This window comes from Microcebus murinus, chromosome 9 (assembly GCF_040939455.1).
Source record: "Microcebus murinus isolate Inina chromosome 9, M.murinus_Inina_mat1.0, whole genome shotgun sequence".
Classification (NCBI taxonomy): Eukaryota; Metazoa; Chordata; class Mammalia; order Primates; family Cheirogaleidae; genus Microcebus; species Microcebus murinus.
The window spans coordinates 17096039-17116756 of record NC_134112.1 but is presented as its reverse complement, the minus strand read 5'-3'; the positions used below and the strand labels follow the sequence as shown (position 1 = coordinate 17116756).

Genomic DNA, 20718 nt, shown 5'->3' with positions numbered 1-20718 from the left:
TTATTGATTACGACGGGAAACATGTAAGGAACTCAGTGTGCCGGGGCTGCCCAGGGACTCGGCACAATGTCCCTGGACATTTTAAGAGTATTAGTGAATTGGACAGGATACAGTCACTAATTGGGCCTTCTGAGGTTCTGTGATGTTAACGAATTGGATTTTGGTACACTTAGGAGTGAAGGGAGTAAAGAAAAATAGTGTCTTTAAGCATGAGTTTCTACAGTGAATGGTTTTTAGTGATCAAGCCCTCTGTTATCAATTATAACAGCAGTGTATGTGAAAAGCACAAAAAGTGCTTTTTGTTCACTTCACACATTTGACAGCGGTGACAGATTCCCACAAAGGAGAAAGCCCCCGGGAGGTAAAATGATGATTTGAGAAAGGCGTTTTTATTGTCAAAGAGCATGTATGAGTGAGGGGGTGCTGGCGGGGGAGATCGCTCATCCACCCTGGATCTTTTCTGAAAGTTTATTAGTACATATTGCTCTTAATACCCAAATTAAGTGGTGCAAATTGATTTTAAAAATGGAGCAAGATTTGAAAGACGCTGTCTCCAAGGACTTTACTGTCCACGGGAGGAGAAAAGTGCATAAATAGATACAGCGTAAGGCAGTGCTGTGGACTGAACGTCTGTGTCTCCCCCAGAATCGTATGTGGAAACCCCTATTGGGATGTGATGGCATTTGGAGTCCGGGCCTTCCCCAAACTCACCAGAACCTGGCCCTGCTGGCACCATAACCTCAGACTTCTAGTCTCCAGAACTGTGAAAAATAAATTTCTGTTGTTTATAAGGCACCCCATCTATGATACTTTGTTATATAGTGCCCCTACCTGACTAAGACAGACAGACTACAAAGAGCCAACAGAAGGGCGTGGAAAAAGGATTTCAGGCAATTTCTATCAAGTAGAAAGACAAAGGCAAGAAGTTTCACGGCTTATGAGTTTTTATCAAATAGTGGCATATTTGGCTTTTGGGTAGAATTTGTTTGTCTATCACTATATCTGCGTTCTACTACATCCTGCATGGATATTTTTCCAATACCTAGGATTTAGCTCTGTCAAAGTCCAATTTGATTTTGAGGTTCTGAAATTTTCCAGCTCCAATGGCCATTTATGACTTTAAGTTATACAGAAAAAATGAAGTCTGCTCACATCATTTTCTACCAGGGGCAAAAAAGAAAAAAAAAAAGTAAAGTAAAAGAAAAAGGGCACTACTTTTAAATGCATTCTCTTTTATCACTGAATGTCTCTTCTTCATACATATTTTACCATTAGCTAAATGTTCTTCTTTCCTTCTTCTAGGCTAATTCTGCATTGTATAGCTGTTAGTATCATCGATATATCCCATCATGCTCTTGCTATTGTTTCATGTTCTCCAGGCAATGCCTTTTTTTCTAAAACCTTATTTTAATCAGCACTATTCCCACCGTACTCCTTTTTCTGACATTTTTATTCATTGATTTTACCACCAACACCATGTACCATTCTGCCATAGTTCCTCTATGCTTCTCAGACTATATCGAACATTGTATATATTTTATCTATAAAATTTATACTAACTTTGCAAAGTAGGAAGTAATTGTTCTTAACTCCACTTTATGGATGAGAAATCCAAGACCCAGTGCAAACACCTTTGCTCCATTTGGACTGTTTCTTCCCCAGTGTCTGTGCACACAAACAATGTCTCCAGTACTGGACTCCATGGTCTATTCTTACCTATAGCACATTGTCCTAGTCTTTAAACCAATGATTTCTGGCAAGTAATTGAGCTAGTCAAGTAGTGGGTATGGTTTAATCATTAGGTTGTCTAAGGTCAATTGCTTTGTTACATAGCATTTTAATTTTTTACTTTTCCTCTACTTGTCTGCAATCTTGCCCAGTGTTATGCAACTAATCGTGTTATTTGTATTAGTTTTCTATTGCTGCTATAACTAATGACCACAAACTTGGAGGCTTAAAAAAACACAGACTTATTCTTTTACCATTCTGAAGGTCAGAAGGATTAAAATCAAGGTGTCAGCAAGGCTGGCTCCTTCTGTAGGTTCCAAGGAAGAGTCTGTTCCTTGCCTCTTCTAGCTCTTGGTAGTTGATGGCCTCGTCACTCTCATCTCTAAATCTGTTGTCACATTTTCTTCTCTGATCCTAGTGCTTGCCTCTTAGAAGGACCCTTGTGATTACATTAGGCTCACCCAAATAATCCAGGGCAATCTCCCCATCTAAAGATCCTTCACTAAATCACATCCCCAAACTTCCTTTTGCTGTGTAACAGAACATAGTTACAGGCTATGGGGATTAGGATGTGAACTTCTTTGGGAAGGTATTATTCTTTCTACTGTACTATTCATTCAATATATAGTAATTGAACAATTAATACATGCAGTGACCAGGGGTTACTGGGGCTCTGGGGAAAATGCAGAGAGAATAGCATTATGTTCGAAGAATAAAATAGTCAGAATATCTCTTTTTTATTCATGGAGTTTACACCCTAACAGAAGTCGCAGACATTAAGTAATAATTTTATAATTAATTAGTTACAATTGCAATAAGTGCTTGAAGGATGGAGTGTGAGGAATGGAGTGGAATCCTGGCTTAACTTGGAGCATCAGGGAAAACTTCTTAGAGGAAATGACTTCCTAGCTGAGCTCTGATGTGGGAGATTAATTAGGTGAAGATGAGGACCAAGAGCGGAAGCTGGAAAACTAGTGATTAAAACTTTAGAATTCAAAGGATCTTTTAGAACTATTCAAATTCATTAAGGTCATTAGCTTTTCTTGAGCTAAGGGAATTAATAAACATGTTCTCAAGAGAGAGATAGTTGTCATTTTCTGAACTTCTCAAAATCAGGCAAGAACATTTTTTTATATCTTGAATGTCATATAAGTACCTTCTGTGGAATCATTTGATTTCATCTACTTATCAGAAGTCAAGGGTAACTGAACATTTGCATTATTTTTGCTGTTCTTTGAAGGGTCTTGACATCTCTATGAGTTTAATAGCCCCCAAAGAAGTCTTTAAAATGAGTTTAAGTAGATAAATTCTCCAAGATTCCAAATATGGGCTTTAACAAAAATGCAGCTTAGAATCTGAAATGCTTAGAGAAAACATTGAGCAGAGATCATAAGTCTGAACACAGTGTTCCAATGCTCAGTCCTGTTAGAGTGTTAAACCTTCAAATATTCAGAGAGCAATTTAATTTAGTGGTCTCTGATATTAAAGCTTTTCTGTTTCTCTGATAATTTCTTGCCTAATGATCATCAAAGAGTTTTGTGAAGACAAAATACATAGGAGGTAGATGGAATCTCATCTTAATTTTCACTTTTTAAATTATAAGAAAGGGTAAGCATTTTCCCCTAAATTTTTGGTCCTTTGATCTTCTTTTTCGTAAACCAATCTTTTTTTGTAAACTAATTATTTGTGGCCTTGCTCTTTTTTTTTCTTTTTAAGGAGCTCTTTGAATTGTTGAGAAAATAATTCTTTCTGTTGTATATTACAAAAATATTTTTCCAGTTTGCCAATCGTCTTTTGACTTTGTGTGGGGGGCAGATTTTTACTAGTCAGATGTATTAATATTTCCTTTTGTGACTTTTAGATCACATTTTATTAATAAAGTCACTCATGATATTTTTCTGTAATCGTTCCATTTTTAATGATTCAACCCTTAATTCATTTGGATCCAACTCTTAATTCATTTGGGATTTATTTTGCTATAAGGCATAGATAAGCATCTAGCTTATTTTTTTTCCCAAATGTCTAGTCTTTAGTATCAGGCATTTATTGAGTAATCTGTTGTTTTAGCACTCATTTGAAATGCTATTTTAATCAAAAACAAGAATTTCAAATGCATTTAGGCTTATTTCTAGACACTATATTTTGTTCCATTTTTAAGCTGACTTTCTGTGTCTAGAAGGCTATATTCCCCTGTTATTTTTCTCATTGTTCATAATTTCCTCAGATGTTTAAAGGGGAACTTTAAAAACATTGCCAATTAAACCAATTCCACGACTATCAATTTGCTTGAATTTTGATTTTTCATCTGTAAAGTTAAGGTAATAGGATAAGCTCGTAACTGCGTGGGAGGATTTTAGACGATGCATTATGCCAAACACTTGGTCCAATTTTACCGCAGTTGTCATTCCCTTTTATTTTTCAGCCTCTAATATGTACCTGTCCTATCATAGGAGCTTAGTAAAGCTTGGAGCTCTGAGCCCAGGCAGTCTGGCCCCAGGGTCTGTGCTCTTAGACGCCATGTTGAACTGCCTCTCTGTTAGAGGCAGGAGAGAAATTTGATTTCTCTGGAAAGCTGGGGGGAAATGGGGGAGGAGGGCTTGGGAAGGTTTATTTCGGTATTTATTTTCTAGGATGGGAGATACTTGAGCAGGCTAATAGGCATTTCTCATTTTCTCCCTTGGGCATAGATAACTTCAGAGCATCTTTGCCCAGTGAGTCAGCACGCTGTTTTGGCAAAATCCATAGAAAAAGGACGAACTCCAAATAGATTGGTTCTCAAACCTCCAGTTCCCTCTGCCTACCTAGGAGGCCTTGTTCCTGGGGTGTAAGAGACTAGAAAGCCAGTGAGTGAGGTTAAGTTAATGAATCAAGCAGAAAAGGGTCAGAACTCAAGGAATGGCTGGGGCAAAGGTGATGTTAGCGGGCAGGTGGGGTACGTGTCTCTGGATGTGTGGGAGGGAGAGGCAGGAGGAGGGACGGTGCCCTCAGGCCTGTCATCGGAAGCTCTCAGGCTCGGGCCAGCTCCGGCATGACAGTTCCCTCCCTTCAGGGGCATGTTTATTTCTGAAAACAGTTTCACATTCTAAAATAAGGCAAACATTTTGAACTCCGGTATATTCCACTGCGACCAGATAAATCCTCACAAGGGAGGAGGTAAGGCGGACACGTATCCTTCCTCATCTTGTTTTTCATGCGACAGATCTCACGGAGCCAGGTACTGTGCCAGTCCCGAGAACACGCTGGCGAGCAAGGAAGACATGGTCCCTGCACCCAAAGGCTATGGAAGAATTAAACAAAGATGTGCGAGAGAGCAGGAAAGGAGAGCTGCTGCGCACAGGTGGGGCAGGGAAGGCCGGTGTGCAGAGGAGGCACTTACTCAGAGACCTGCAGGAGGAGACGCTGCTGGCCGTGCAGAGAACCGGGAGTTCTAGGCAAAGGGCCCGAGCGCAAGGTGCTGATGTAGGCAGGGTGTGGCGTGCTGGGCCAACTTCTACCCTACCTTGCAGGAGCCACCTTCACTCCTATTCCCCCAGGTAAAGTTCAACCTTGCTCTTGGGGAACCCTCCTTGCACCCTGCATGACAGCACCTGTGTCTTCATCACTGTCTGTTTACAAGCCTGCTTCCCCTGCCAGAATCGCTGTGTGCATGGCTATTGCCCACCACACTTTCTGGAATACTGTTCTACATAATTCATCCTACAGAAGTATTGGCTGGCTGAGAACACAGGAACAATGATTCTACAGAAGCCATGGGACTTGAGGGAAGTCTCTCAGTTCTCTAGATCTCAGCAGACCTATTTATAAAATAAGGGAGTCCTATCTGTCCTGCAGACTTGTGATGGTTGAAAAAGAGGACTTACGTCCTTGTCAGGTACCTGGCTGTGGGGTTGTCTCACCGTGCTCCAAAAATGTTCACTGAGGTGTGGCTAAGTGAGCAAATGGCTGTAGAGTTTAATTGGTGTTGAGAAGGTTGGGATACTTGTGCAAGTTCTTTAAGCTCTTCAGGATTATTTCATTAAAACTAAAACCAAAGTGCTTTTACTTCCCTCTGGCTCTGAGAAGTGGCTACTCTGAATGGGCTCCATAATCTGTGCTAAACACAGGTAGTGCTCAGGGGAAGAGCTGAAGGTCTGAAATCCAAGGCCCTCGGTTGAATTCAGGTTCTACTCATTGGTTAGGAGGTTTGGGTTAAGATCTTAAGCCCCCACTGCAAAATATGTTTGATAATTATACCTATGAAATAGGGTTTGGTCCTGTGATAATGGATAAAATTGGAGACATCAGTATGAACTCATGTCCACACACACACACACACACACACACATGCACACAAAGCAGCAACTATATATATATATATGGGTTGTATACATACACATTTTACTTAGCTCTCCACTAAGAAGGCACAGAAAAAATGACATCCCAGTAGCAATGGGCACACCTAGCACCCAGATCCTGGCTGCTAAATACCACTCTCCAATAAAAGGAACCAGGTCTCTTTAGGAAAATGGCTGATTCTAGGACTGGGTCAGAAAAAAATGCAAGATAACAAGATGAGCCTGAATCACCTGGTAGTACCAGAAAATACATAATATCCCCCACAGAAAAGGTGGAGGTATGTCAAAGGGACACAGGAGCCAACCCAAAAGAGGTTCCAATGGCAGCAAAACTGGAAAACTTGAAAAATTTGAGCAATAAAATAAATAATGTAAATTGTGCTCTGCCATAAACATTCGGGTGCAGATGTCTTTATAATAGAATGTCTTATGCTGTTTTGGGTGGATGCCTAATAATGCTATTGCTGGATCAAATGGTATTTCTATTTTTAGCTCTTTGAGGTGTCTCCAAATTTTTTCCCACAAACATTGCACTAATTTGCAGTCCCACCAGCAGTGTTTCACTATTGCAAGGACGTGGAAACAACCCACGTGCCCGTCAATTCATGAGTGGATTATTAAAATTTGGTATATGTATACAATGGAATATTACTCAATTATAAGAAACGACAGTGAGCTAGCACCGCTTATATTATCCTGGATTGAGCTTGAGCCCATTATTCAAAGTGAGGTAACACAAGATAGGAAGAATGGGCTCCACATGTACTCCCCATCAAATTGGTACTGACTGATTAAAACTATGGTGCTCAAATGGTGGTGGTGCTCACCAGGGATTCAGGAGTTGGGGGGGTAGACCCACAAATGAGGGATGCAGTGAGCTTTGTGGAGGTGAGGGGCATACCTCTAACCCTTTCTAGGGAGAGGCAAAGATATAAAATGTAACCAAAATGTTTGTACTCTCATATATTCCTGAAATAAAAAATAAATAAAGTAGATTTGGATTATAACTCAAAGTATAAAATACACGTACAGGAGTCTATACTGATGTAAATAAATGATTGACTGAAAAAATAAATAGGGGAGAAGAAAACCATCTTTTATTTAGAAGAATTCCAAATGACACATGTAGATACCTATCATTCTAAGAGGTGTGGCTTGGTCTTCCCCGGCATCCTTGAGGGTGGGTTGGACTGGGAGACTCGCTTCTAAAGAACAGGATAAAGGAAAGGGGGAAGGAGTGACTTCACAGTGGGGAAACATCCCCTTCACCAAGTGATGAAGGTTGACCTCACCAGCAACATTGTGTGGTCACTTGTGATCCTGGTGGGATGTGATGAGAAGGGCACTTCACCTCTGTAGTGTTCTTTCCAAAACCTCACAACCCTATCTAATCAAGATAAAAACAAACAAATCCCAATTTGAGGAACTTCTTACAAATGTACTTAACCAGTACTCCTGAAAACTGTTAATGAAAAACAAGGAAAGACTGAGAATCTGTCACAGACCAGAGAACACTAAGGAGATGTCACAACTAAATGCAACGTGTGTCCTGGATTAGATCCTGGAAAAGAAAAAGGACATCAGTGGAGAAACTAGTGGCATCCAAATCAAGCCTGGAATTTAGTTACCAGTAATGGATACACGGTAGTAATATTAGTTTATTTAGCTTTGACTAAGTAATATTAAGATGCTAACCTTAGGGGAAACTGAACTTGGGTGAGGGGTGTACTCTCTGTAGTATCCTTGCAACTTTTTGTAAACCTGAAATTATTACCAAAAAAATTTATGAAGAATAACAGAGTTTGGGGAAGACCAGATGATACTACATCTGAAAGCACATTCTGAGTTCATTGTTGATTGTGCAGAATGAAATGTAGCGATTAAGGAAATAGCGATTTCTAACTGGACACAATTTCCTGACTGTGATTCTTTTCCTAACCTTACCACCTGAGACTGTCTACCAAAAGAGATACCAGGTATTTTATTTGACACCCAATGTTTAAAAAGTAAAAGTAAATTCCTGAGGTCAGCTTGTTAATCTCTCAGTGAAACAAGAATCTGTTGTGTGCCTCTTTCTCATAAAAAAGAGTGCAGACTTACTTCTTCCCAAACCCATGTATGTCAGCTTCCTGGGGGTTTGGATTTCCTGTGCATACACACACACCCACACCCCCAGCATCTGGTTCCCGCAGAAACCAGGTTCGGCATGGGTAAAGCCATTTCAAAGTCTGGGGTGCTTTCCTAAGGCTGTGGGTCTCCCTCATAGCAGTTTAAGTGGGCTGGAGGCTCCAGAGAAATACGGAGAACCTGTCCCCACACAGGCTTACATCCTGCATATAATTCTGTTTTAGTAAGTGGCTGAAGTCAGTCTGAAGTGTGCCTTTGGGATGTTGGCAAGTGCAGCATGCCCCTCCAGCACAGTCGTGGTTAGGAGGGGGGTCTCTTTAAAGCTATGAGGTCTGCCTGGGGATCTCAGGGGTTAGGGGACCCAGGGGGGAGCACCAAGCTGAGGAGGCTTCAGAAGCTCCTGGCTCAAGCAGGGGCGTGTACATTGTAACACTGATCCAGAAAAGAGAGGTTTAAAGAGCCACAGGGTACACAAGTAGGAGCTGCATTCAATTTTCATTTTGTGAGCTGGGGTGTCAGAATCATGCTTTTGCACAAATTTGCATGCATGTGTATGTGTTTGCACGTGTGTGTGTGCAACTGGCAGGCCCAGCAGCAACAGTCAATGCCCTGTTTTGTGTGAAAATGAGAAGAGCAGTGGTAAAAATAATCTCCCCAAGGTAGGTAACACAAAACTATCTGGGGAGCGTTTGCAATGAGGCCTGCAGCTTTTCCCCTTCTTCCTCCCATTCTTCACCCTCCTCCCTTTTCCCCTCAGTTGAACATTGTAGATCTTTCTTGCTTTGATTAATTATGAATGAAGTTTGCCCTTTAGAACACATGGTAGATAGTGGTAGGGATTCATGGCCACAGGATCGGCGGGAAGTGGGCCTGGAATTTCGGGTGAGCTATAGATGATTAATAGTTGGTTCATTGTGTTCCCAAAATGTGGTCCCACATTTTTCTTTTGGCCCCACTGGAGTCAGACCCCTGTTGCTCTGCCATGCTTCTCTCTGCCCCAGGAGCTTCCTGGCACAGAGGGACCCCTCCATCGCCTCCGTCCCCTCCATCCCTGTAGCATGCATGTCACTGGGGAGATGGCTTGTCTCACACCATCTATGCTTTACTAGAATCTGAAATGCATGACCAGCAAGACGTGGAGGGTGCAGAGTCCTGCTTGTGAGGACTTAGCTGGCCCAGGAACGGTGGTTCAATTCACAGTAACAATCCCCAAGAGTATAAGTGAGCCAGAGCACAGCGGATAAGAACCTGGGCTCTGAAGACAAACAGACCAAGATCCTCCGGTGAGTCCTCCCTGGCTGTGTAACCTGGGAAAACCCTTGAACTTCTTTAATTCTCAATGTCCTCATTTGTGAAACAGATACACACCTAAGAGCTTTGTTAAATGAGATCATGCCTGTAAAGTGCAGATGCTGGCAGGCCGTCAATAACTGTATGCTCCTGCTGTTTCCATTGTTATCCACATACCGAGTAAGCACGCACCTGGCGAGATGGAGGGACGAAGACAGGCTAGATGCAACTGCCTCCCCACGTGGTTACACCCTAGTCAGGAAATCTACACAGCTGTAATAGCTCGGCATCTCTGTGCCTCGCTTTCCCCGTGTATGCAATATGGACAACAGAACCTACTCTGTAAAATTAAATGAATCGATACATATGAAGCATTTGGGAGAGTGCTAGCGCATTGTAAGTGCTTGTTTTACAATGATGATTGAGAGGAGAGTTAATATTTTGCCGGGGAGAGTTAGGGATTAATTTACGGAGATGGTGGCCACAGAGACAAACTTGAAGGGTGGGCATGGCGTTGGTGCGGCTGTCTGGGTGGAAGGAGGGGTTCCGACCAAAGGTGCGAGGTGGGGAGGTGGGAGTGGGCTTGGGGGAGAACCCATCGCCCACTGCTGGATCACAGCACAGGATTCACAGGACTAAGAATGGAAAGCAAGTTGGGAGAGGCTTTTGGAGAGTCCTGAAATGCTAGGTGAAAATTTGTGCTTAATTGTGTTGGCAATGTGGGGGTCCTAGGCTGGAGGAAATAACAGGACCTGAGGTGTGCACTGGGAAAATCAGTCAGGCCATGACGTGAAGAAAACCAGAATTTCCATCAAGGATGCAAATGAGAAGCTAGTGGCACTTCATCCATTCATTCAGTCACAGATATTTCTTTGGCATGTGTGAGGCACCATCCTAGGCATTGGGTATACAGTGGTCAACAAGTTTGCCCTCCTAGAGGTTAGAGCCCAGTGGGAGGGGCAGACAGACGGGCAATCTCACATGTGTATCCCTGAAAAGAGCGAGTTGGATGAAGGAAGGCACAGGAGCTATGACAAGGGGTGTCTGATCGGAGTCATCTCCCCAGAGAAGCAAGGTGTGAGCGGAAACATGAAGGAGGAGGAGGAATCACCTGGAGGAAGGACCGAGGGAGGAACTGCTGATCATGCAAAGGGCTATGGTGGGGTGACAAGATCATATTCATCCTACAGAAAGGCATTTCTGGCATCAGTGTGGAAACTGTTGGGAAGAGAGCAAGAGCAGATGTGGTTGGCCAGCTGGGAAGCTACAGCAGGGGTGACATCAGAAGCTGACTGGGCGAATACTGCATGCGATGATACTGTGTACCCCAAACATGGGTGGATCTCGCAGACAAAGGAAGCCAGGCACAAAGGAGCACATACTGTGTGAGTCCATTTATGTGAAGTTCAAGAATAGAATTTTATATAAGTGAGCTAATCTGTGCTGATGGATTTCAGAATAGTGGTACTTTGGTGACTACTGACCAGGAGAGATACGAGGAAGCCTTCTCGTGGGCTGGAAATTGTCTACATGTACATCTGTGTTTCACCTGCCTTTGGTAGGCAGGTCATTCTAGGTGATAATTCATACATGCTATGTAGGAGCGATTTGTATGCTCTGGAAATGAAAAAGGTAATTTTTTAAAAAATATGTGCTCAAAGTGTAATGTTCAGGGGGAGAAGTAGGGCATAAAATTGTATAAACATTGTCATGACTTTCAAAGGAATTATTAATACAATCTAATTTATTTTAAAAATTAAAAGGCAAGCAAGCAACGTTCTAACACCGGTGGTTTCTGGTGGTGGGATTTCAGCTGACTGTCGCGAGGAGCTCCCCAGGGGAGTTGCAGAAACACGGGTAAGGAAGGTTACGAGCCCACCCAAGCTCTCCGATCAGGACAGGGCTGGGAATTAACTCCTCCACTATGAAAAAGGGGTTGCAATAGTGCCTGCATCCCAGGGTCACTTGGGGTCTAACTGAGATGAAGCATAAGCCTCTTCACCCAGCGCCTGGCACACGGCGCGTGCTCGGTAAGTGCCAGTTGTTGCTACTGAAGACAACCTCAGAGGCAGAGGCCAGTGAGGCTGTCCACAGTTACACTGACTGTCCCTCTTTCTGGGTCATCTGCAGAGACGGGGGCTGGCAAGAGGGGTTTGAGCTGGAGGGTGACGGTCCAAAACAGTCCCCAGGGGACGTGGAGGGGGCTCCCAGGGAGCAGTGCAGACCTCCAGCACCACTGAACACCCAGCCGGGTGGAGGCTGACCGTTTCAGCATGAAATCCCCCAGTTCCCTCCGGAGAGAAAGGATGGTTGCAGTGCTATGGAGGTGGGATTGAAAAGCCGGTTGGGATGGGAAGACAAGGAAATGAAATTCCAGGAAACCAAATGGGATAGCTTAAAGTTGAACTTTTTGTGGCAATGTATGGCTGTGGGTGCAGTGTATAGATGACATGATGTTATTGCAAGAAATCACAAAAGCCCCTATCACTTGCCTTCCTACACAGAGACATGGTTCCCCCTTGCAAAAGCAGTGAATATTACGATACAATATTCACATGCTGCTCGAACACATGGAAAGTTTTTTTTTTTTTAAATTAAAATAAACTCTTCCAGAAACCAGGGAAGCCCACAGCTCCTCAGGTGGAATTAGGGTAAATTTAATTGGTACTTAGTCAATGATCAAGGAAGCACGAAATGCATTCACACTCCAAGCATTTGCATCCCTTTCTTCCTGCTCAAGGAGACAGGCTTATGATATTTAATATTATCAGTCAGCAAAATTATGATTATTGTTTAGACCACAAAGGGCTAAAATTGCCATTTTAACATGAATAAAAAAGAAATTATAATTAAAATAGAAACCTGGTTGTGTTATATACAGAAAAATTGCAGTTGTGAAAAACGAGGCACAGAATATTTTTTCTTTTACAGGAAGCTTCCAAAAATCGATATTGTGGGGCCTAACTGGATTTAATATCATATTGTCACCCAGAGTACGGGGAGGGAATTGTGTCAACATTGGCAGCCTTGGCTCTGACTGCAATCCAATTAATATTTGCCCGCAATGATAAAACCCACATAGGGTATTCAGAACAACTCTCTCCGAATAATAATGGTATCAATAATAATTACATAAGCCATCATTTTTCTTAACACTTTTTTAGGTAGCAGGTACCGTACTAAGCATTTTGTATGTACTGGCTCACCTACTTCCCACAATAAACCGATGAGGGAGGTATTTTACTATAACCCACTGTATGGGTAAGAACAACGAAGGTCAGAGAAGGGGGTGACCAGCCACCCAGGTTTGCTCTTGCTTGATTTTTAGGTCGTAGACAGGGACTTAAACCTCTGTGCTGTTTGGCTGATCAGATTTCCTACCTAGTGCCAGCCCAGCTCAAATTTACAGTTCACAACAGATGAACAGCAAAGACATTCTTTGGTGGCCTGGGGGAGGGATCCAGGCTGAAATTCAGGATGCTATTTCATGCTGGTGTAATTGAAAATGTCCTCTTGCCGCTCCCTGTCCCCAAACCACCGAGCAAGTGGAGCCGAGTCACCCTTCCTAACATTTCCAAAGGGCTTGCATGTCACCAGAAACTTCTGTTCAGAGTGAAAACCCACTCACCTTGGGAAGGGGGTAGAGATGACACAAAGGTTGGCCGGTGTCCTGTTTACAGAACTCCAGAGCGTGACACACCACATCAGCATTCATATCTGCGCTGAGCCTGGAGGAAAATGGGACGGAACAAAAGGCTGTTCACATCTCTCAGGCATTAGGAAGTAGGAGCTATTTCAAAGGAAGGTGAAACCCCGGAATGGATTCTAGCACCCTCCACTCCTCATTGCAGCGTGGCCTCTGAGCCCAGGCCCGCGTGGCTGCTGGATCGTAACGATTTCCTGCCACGTTGCTGTCTGCTACATTTAGAATGAGGTCCTGGGGGTGGGCAGGGGGCGCGCAGAGCTCTGAGCTGTGTGCAGCCTCGCACATGAGCGCCGTGATTCTTTCCAGGAGCCACAAATAAGACCGGGAAAGGAAAAATGGACAGAGGTGTAATTAGATGTGAACAATATATTTATTTCTTTTAGAGACAGGGTCTTGCTATCTATCTCTAAGGCTGGAGCAGCAGTGGCAGGATCGTAGCTCACTGTAGACTTGAACTCGTGGGCTCAAGTAATTCTCCTGCCTCAGCCTCCAGAGTAGCTGGGACTACAGGTGCATGTCACTGTGCGTGGCTAATTTTGTGTTTTTTGGGGCTTTTTTTTGGTAGAGACAGGGTCTTGCTATGTTGCCCAGGCTGCTCTTGAACTATTGACCTCAAGCCTTCCTCCTGCTTTGGCTGCCCAAAGTGTGTGTGTGTGCACCACCACAGTAGGCCAAGAACAATATTTTGAAGTTTGCTGAGGCTCATAGTGAAAATCATTTATGATATAGTCTTAAACATCTAAAATTATTTTCTTAGGCATAATCCAAATCATCTCTTCCCCTTTAAAGTAAACATGTTTCTTATCCTTGCAGAAGAAAACACAATATAGTTGACTGACCTATTTCTTTCCCTGGGGATGGTGTGAGGATAGTGCTCTTCAAACATTTTGGTTTATGTCTAGATTTGAAGGGGCTAAAAAACAAACCTTCCATATCCATTTTCTCTTTGCCATGCCCCAAACTCTTCTTACCAAGAAAAATAAGTTTAATGTGCTACTTTGAATGAATGAAAAAGGATGAACTTATAGCACATTTTCCAGGCAAATTATTGATTCAAACCCAAACCAAACCAAAACAATAAAAACAAAAAAATTCAACAACACAGGTTGGTAATACCCAGAGATTAATCTTTGCATTATGTGGAGGGACAGTGATGGATTCTGGAAAATACTTCTGGGGGGATTTGTTCCCAGCTCACATGATCACTTAACTGTCCCCCTTTGTCCAGAGAGCAGACCCCCGGTAACTGTGTTTGCATTGCCTAACTCCTGGACGGTTGATTAAACTTCACTAGACCACTGTTTCAAGCAGGACCAATCAGATTCTCTCACGAAAATTTGGAATTAGTGTTATAAAGTTTGACTTCAGTCTGGGCTAATCTCAGAGTAAGAGAAGCTGTGGTGAGCTGGGGCCCTACTGTAGTCGTTTCCTGCCACGTGGACTGGGTATCTGGGCAGCTAGTCTGCAGGTCGGGGTTCTAAAGGCAGAACCTACAGTGTGTGCAGCAAGGAAGCCCCAGGGAGAGCACATCCTGGGTTCCTTTGGTTTCCTTGTTCGGTTTTCAGCCTCTTTCGGAGGCCTGGATATTTTCCTGTCCGTGATATGTAACCTCTGGTTTCCATATAATAACTCCGCTCCCACCTCTCCCCACCTGTTACCATGACTGCCTCTACAACTGCTACAAGTGCTGCCACCTTTCTTCTTCTCTCCCTGACCTTCCTCCTCTTTTTCCTTCTCCATAAGCAAGATCAAGTTGTCTCTTTTCCTTTCCACTAAAGGCGGCGCAGCCCACGTGTGGGCCAACCCTTGAGAACCACCGGTCAGTGTCGGAACGTGCGGCCCCATGAGCCTGGCTTGAGTGCAAGTCACTGAATCTGCTGCCCCACCCCACTCGTGTCTCTGTTTTATTTCTCTGATACCCATTTCACAGGCATAATTAGGTTGTCCACTCCTCTGAAGGAATTATATACCGGGACATGCAGAATAACAAATGAAATTTAGAGTGGTAAGACCAAAACAAAAGCAAACAAAACAAAAGCACATTGGTTTTTACTTCATGAGTAAGCAGCAGTTTTGCTGGTCACTGAACATCAAAATAGCGTTTAAAATCTCATCTTTGGCCCCTCCAAATGCTAGGAGGATGCTTGAGAGTTTATTTCTACCATGCCCCTTTCCGTAGGAAGAACCCCCCTGTGTTAATGAAAATGTATCTTATCAAAGCGTATTAGAGCCGGGGGGCAGGCTGCCTCAGAAATCTCCAGATTATTTTGAGGGTCACCAGTATGTGAAAACATAAGCTGGGACCAAGGGCTCCCAAATTTCATTGCAGCTGAATGAGACGCACAAGGTGGCTGGCAAGATGGTCCATCAACCTTCCGTGGGCACCTGAGTTAAGAGGGAAGTGGGGAGTTCTTCACCAGAGCCACTCGCTCAGCTCCAGGGTTTCTTCATGGGAGGTCAGGGGGTGGGAATGCGACTTAAAGTGCAAAAGGAGCCGCCTTTTCTAAATAGCAGGGCAAGCTGCTTGCTGCAGATAGAGTCCATTACCAACCAATGTCTACCAAGGGTCAGTAACTCAGGAGCGGGTGGCTGTTTTCACACACCTGTTCTCAACTTAATGGTTCATTTATTTAACTAATGCCTGCTATCTTTATGGGGGTCTGGTATTTAGTGGACTCCTAAGAGTGATAAATAGGCCTCTTCTCAAGCTTTGCGTTTAACCTAAGGCCAATATCCCATCTGTGAAAGTCCAAACCACCAGAGCCAACTCAGTGTGTGATATCCAAGACCTCTTCTCGCTTTCCCTTAAATAGAGCACAATTTCAATCAAGCAAGTGAACTTGAACGTGGGAGTGGAGCTGTGGACCACTTAGAGCGGGAGGCTGGGGCTCTGAGCTGGGAATAAAAGAGGGGAACTGGGCATGTGGTTACCCTCCAGGGTCCTCTAAGATAGAGATTCTTCATCAAAAGACTTAAAGTGAGAAGCACTCTTTTGAATAAAAAGATAAAATGCTGGATCATGTAAATCCTCATGGGTTTAAGACCGTGAGCATGTGCAAGATGCATAAGAAGTGGCAATGTAGCGCATGTACTCTGACCAACCTTGGAACAGAACGCCTGGACTATGCATAATTAGTGAAATCTTTAGGAAATCTCCAAACCCAAAAGAACCATTCCCACCTAACAGTATTTTCTTTTTCCCAGAGCAGCAAGTAAGGCCCAAATGGTCACATTTTTAAAAAGACTTTTACCTTTGGATAGATGCCTAGTAGTGGGATTGCTGGATCAAATAGTATTTCTAATTTTAGCTCTTTGAGATATCTCCAAATTACTTTCCACAGGGGTTGTACTAATTTGTAGTGTAAGAGTGTTCCCATGTCTCCACATCCACACCAGTATTTGTTGTTTTGGGACTTTTTGATAAAGGCCATTCTCACTGGAGTTAGGTGATATCTCATTATGGTTTTGATTTGCATTTCCCTGATGATTAGTGATGTTGAGCACTTTTTTATATGTTTGCTGGTCATTAGTCTGTCTTCTTTTGAAAAGTTTCTGTTTCTGTCCTCTGCCCATTCTATAATAAAGACATGCACACTCGAATGTTTATGGCAGCACAATTCACAATTGCAAAGGTGTGAAAACAACCCAAGTGTCCATCAATACATGAGTGAATTAATAAAATGTGGTATATGTGTACCATAAAATACTACTCAACTACAAAAAACAATGGTGAACTAGCACCTCATATGTTATCCTGGATAGAGCTTGAGCTCATTCTTGTGATACATTCTTGGATGTATCACAAGAATAAGAGGTATCTTAAAGGTATCACAAGAATGGAAAAACAAGTACCACATGTATTCACCATCAAATTGGTACTAATTGATCAACACTAAGGTGCTCATATGGTAGTAATATTCACTAGGTGCTGGTCAGGTGGGAGGAGTGGTGGGGGCGGGTATACTTATAACTAATGAATGCAGAGTGCATTGTATGGGGGAAGACCATGCTTGTAGCCCTGACTTGGGTGAGGCAAAGGCATTATATGTAACCAAAATGTTTGTACCCCCATAATATTCTGAAATTAAAAAAAAGACTTTTTATCCTGAGTAGTTTTAGGTTCACAGCAAAATTGAGAGGAAGCTGTGGAGATATCCCATACACCTCCTGCCCCCCCTCCACACGTAGGCTCATTTGGTAAAATAGACACACCTACATTGACACTTCATTATCACCTAAAGTGCATAGTTGACATTAAGATTCGCTCTTGGTGTTGTATATTCTATGCATTTAGACAAAGGTATAAGGACGTGTGTTAACCATTATAGTATCATACAGATTAGGTTATCACTGCCCTAAAAATTTTCTGTGTTACACCTATTGATCTCTCTCTCCATCCTAACCCTGGCAATCACTGATCTTTTTACAGTCTCCCTAGTTTTGCCTTTTCCAGAATGTCATACAGTTGGACTCATGCAGCATGTAGCCTTTTCAGATTGGCTTCTTTCACTTAGTATGATGCAATCAAGTTTTTGTGACTCGATAGATAGTTCATTTCGTTTTATTGCTGAATGGCATGTCATTGCATAGTTGTACCAGTTTGTTTATACTATTGGACATTGTGGTTACTTATAGTCTTTGATAACTATGAATAAAGCTACTATAAATATTCATATGCAGGTTTCTGTGTAGACATGAGTTTTCAACTTAATTGGGTCAATACCCAGGAGCATGATTGCTGGCTTGTGTGGCAAGATTACATTTTGTTTTGTAAAAAGCTATCAATTTTTTCAGGTTTTTGGATTTTAGCCTTTCTATGGTATCTCCTTGCTGTTTTAAGTTGTAATCCCCTAATAGCATATAATGTTAAGCATCTTTTCATAGCTTATTTGCCATCTGTATCCCTTCTTTGGTGAAGTGTCTGCTAAGGTCTTTGGCTCATTTCTTAACTAGGTTGTTTGTTATCTTATTATTGAGTTTTAAGAGGGGTGATTTTTTGGATAGCAAATCTTTATAAGATATGTCTTTTGCAAATAGTTTCTCCAACTATTTGCAAACTATCTGTGTTTTCATTTTCTTGACAGTATCTTTTGTAGAGCAAAAGTTTTAATTTTAATGATGTCCAGCTTATTGGTTCTTTCTTTTTCATGGATCATGGCTTTGTTGTTCTAGTTAAAAAGTCATCACAAAACTCAAGGTTATTATTTTTGTGAATGGTGTAAGGTCTGTGTATAGATTCACTTTTTTGTGTGTGGATGTCCATTTGTTCCAGCACCCATCTGCTGAAAAGACTATCCTTTCTTCATCACATTGCCTTTGCTCCTTTGTTAAAGATCACTTGACTATATTTTTGTGAGTCTATTTTTGTACCCTCCATACTATTCCATTGATCTATTTGTCTGTTTTTCATCATGACCACCCTATATTGATTATTGTAGTGTTAAGGTGAGTTTTGAAGTTTGGTAGTGTTAATCTTACAACTTTATTCTTCTTCAATATTGTATTGGCTATTCTTGGTATTTTGCCTCTCCAGATACTATGTCGATGCCTCTGAAATGACTTTCTGGGAGTTGGAATCTATAGATCAAGTTGGGAAGAATTGATATCTTGACGATATTGATTCCTTCTATTCATGAACATAGAATATCTCTTCATTTATTTAGTTCTTCGATTTCTTTTGACAAAGTTTTGCAGTTCTCCTCATATAGCTCTTGTACATATTTTATTAGATATATACAAAAGTGTTTCATTTCTGGAGTGCTAATCTAAATAATTTTGTGTTTTTAATTTCAAATTACACTTGTTCACTGATGGTATATAGGAAAGTAATTCGCTTTTGCATATTAACCTTGTATCCTGCAACCTTGCTATAATCTCTTATTAGTTCCAGAAATTATTTTGTTGATTCTTTTGAATTTTCCACATAGACAATGATATCATCTGCAAACACAGACAGTTTTATTTCTTCCTTCCCAATCAGTATATATGTTGCTTCCTCTTCTTGTCTTATTACATCAGCTAGGACTTCTAGTACAATGTTGAAAGGAGTGGTAAAAGGGGCTTCCTTGTCTTAGGATAAGTTGTGCTATACAATTACTTTTACACATTTTTGGATTTTGATTTGTTAATATTTTGTTGAGGATTTTTGCATCTGTGTTCATGAGAGATATTGGTCTGTAGTTTTCTTTTCTTGTAATGTGTTTGTCTGGTTTTGGTATTAGGATGATGGTAGCCCCATAGAATTAGTTAGGTATTATTCCCTTAGCTTCTACCTTCTGAAAGAGATTATAGAGAATTGGTATAATTTCTTCCATGAATATTTGGTAAAATCTACCAGGGAACTTATCTGTGCCTGGTATTCTCTATTTTAGAAGATTATTACATATTGATTCAATTTTTAAAAATATACACAGACCTATTCAGATTGTCTGTTTCTTCTTGTATAATTTTTGGCAGTTTTTGTCTTCCAAGGAATTGGCTCATTTCATCTAGGTTATGAAATTTATGGTCCTAGAATTATTCTTAGTATTTCTAAGATTACCCTTTTAATGTTTGTGGGATCTGTAGTGATGGTCTCTCTTATCAATTTTATTAACTTTTATAAGAATTAGCTTTTGATTGTATTGATTTTCTTTATTAATTTCCTACTTTCAATTTCATTATTTTTTGCTCTAATTTTTATTGTTTCTTTTCTCTGCTTACTTTGGATTTACTTTGCTCCTTGGTTTCTAGTTTCCTAAGATGGAAGCTTAGATGATTGATTTTAGACTTTTTTTCTAACATAGTCATTCAGTGTTATAAATTTTCCTGTAAGTACTGCTTTCACTTGATCCTACAAATTTTGATCAGTTGTATTTTCAGTTTTATTCGGTTTAAGGTATTTTAACTTGAGAATAAAATATTTCTCTTGTGATTTCTTTTTTGGCATATGTGCTATTTAGAAGTGTGTTATTTAATCTCCATGTATTTTGGGATTTTCAGTTATCTTTATCGATATCTAGTTTAATACCATTGTGGTTTGAGCAGACATTGTATGACTTACATTCTTTTGAATTTTTTCAAGGTGTGTTTTATGGCTCAGAATGTAGTCTATCTTGGTGAATGTTCCATGTGAGCTTGAGACAAATGTATATTTTGCTGTTTTTGAATGAAGTAGTGTTTAGATGTCAATTATATCCAGTTGATTGATGATGTTATTCAGTTTAGTTATAACAGTCCCCCCTCATTCACAGTTTTACTTTCTGTGGTTTCAGTTACTTGTAATTACCATGGTCCAAATATATTAAATGGAAAATTCCAGAAATAAACAATTCATAAGTTTTAAATCGCCTGCTATTCTGAGTAGCATGATGAAACCTTGTGCTGTCTCCCACTCCATCCCACCAGGGATAAGAGCCATCCCTGTGTCTAGTGTTTCCATGCTGTATATATTATCTGCTTGTCAGTCACTTAGTGGCCATCCTGGTTCTCAGATCAACTGTGGGGATATCACAGTGCTTATGTTCAAGTAACCCTTATTTTATTTAGTAATGG

The 20718-nt window shown here is 41.4% G+C and overlaps 1 protein-coding gene across 1 annotated transcript in view; it reads right to left on the bottom strand.

The window, feature by feature from the left end:
* The window catches only part of AOAH (acyloxyacyl hydrolase), a 198531-nt gene that overhangs the window by 126697 nt on the left and 51116 nt on the right, over positions 1-20718 (bottom strand). Inside the window, exon 4 of the mRNA XM_076006307.1 lies at positions 13108-13207. Coding sequence (XP_075862422.1) covers positions 13108-13207 — 100 coding nt within the window. The remainder of the gene's footprint in view (positions 1-13107; positions 13208-20718) is intronic.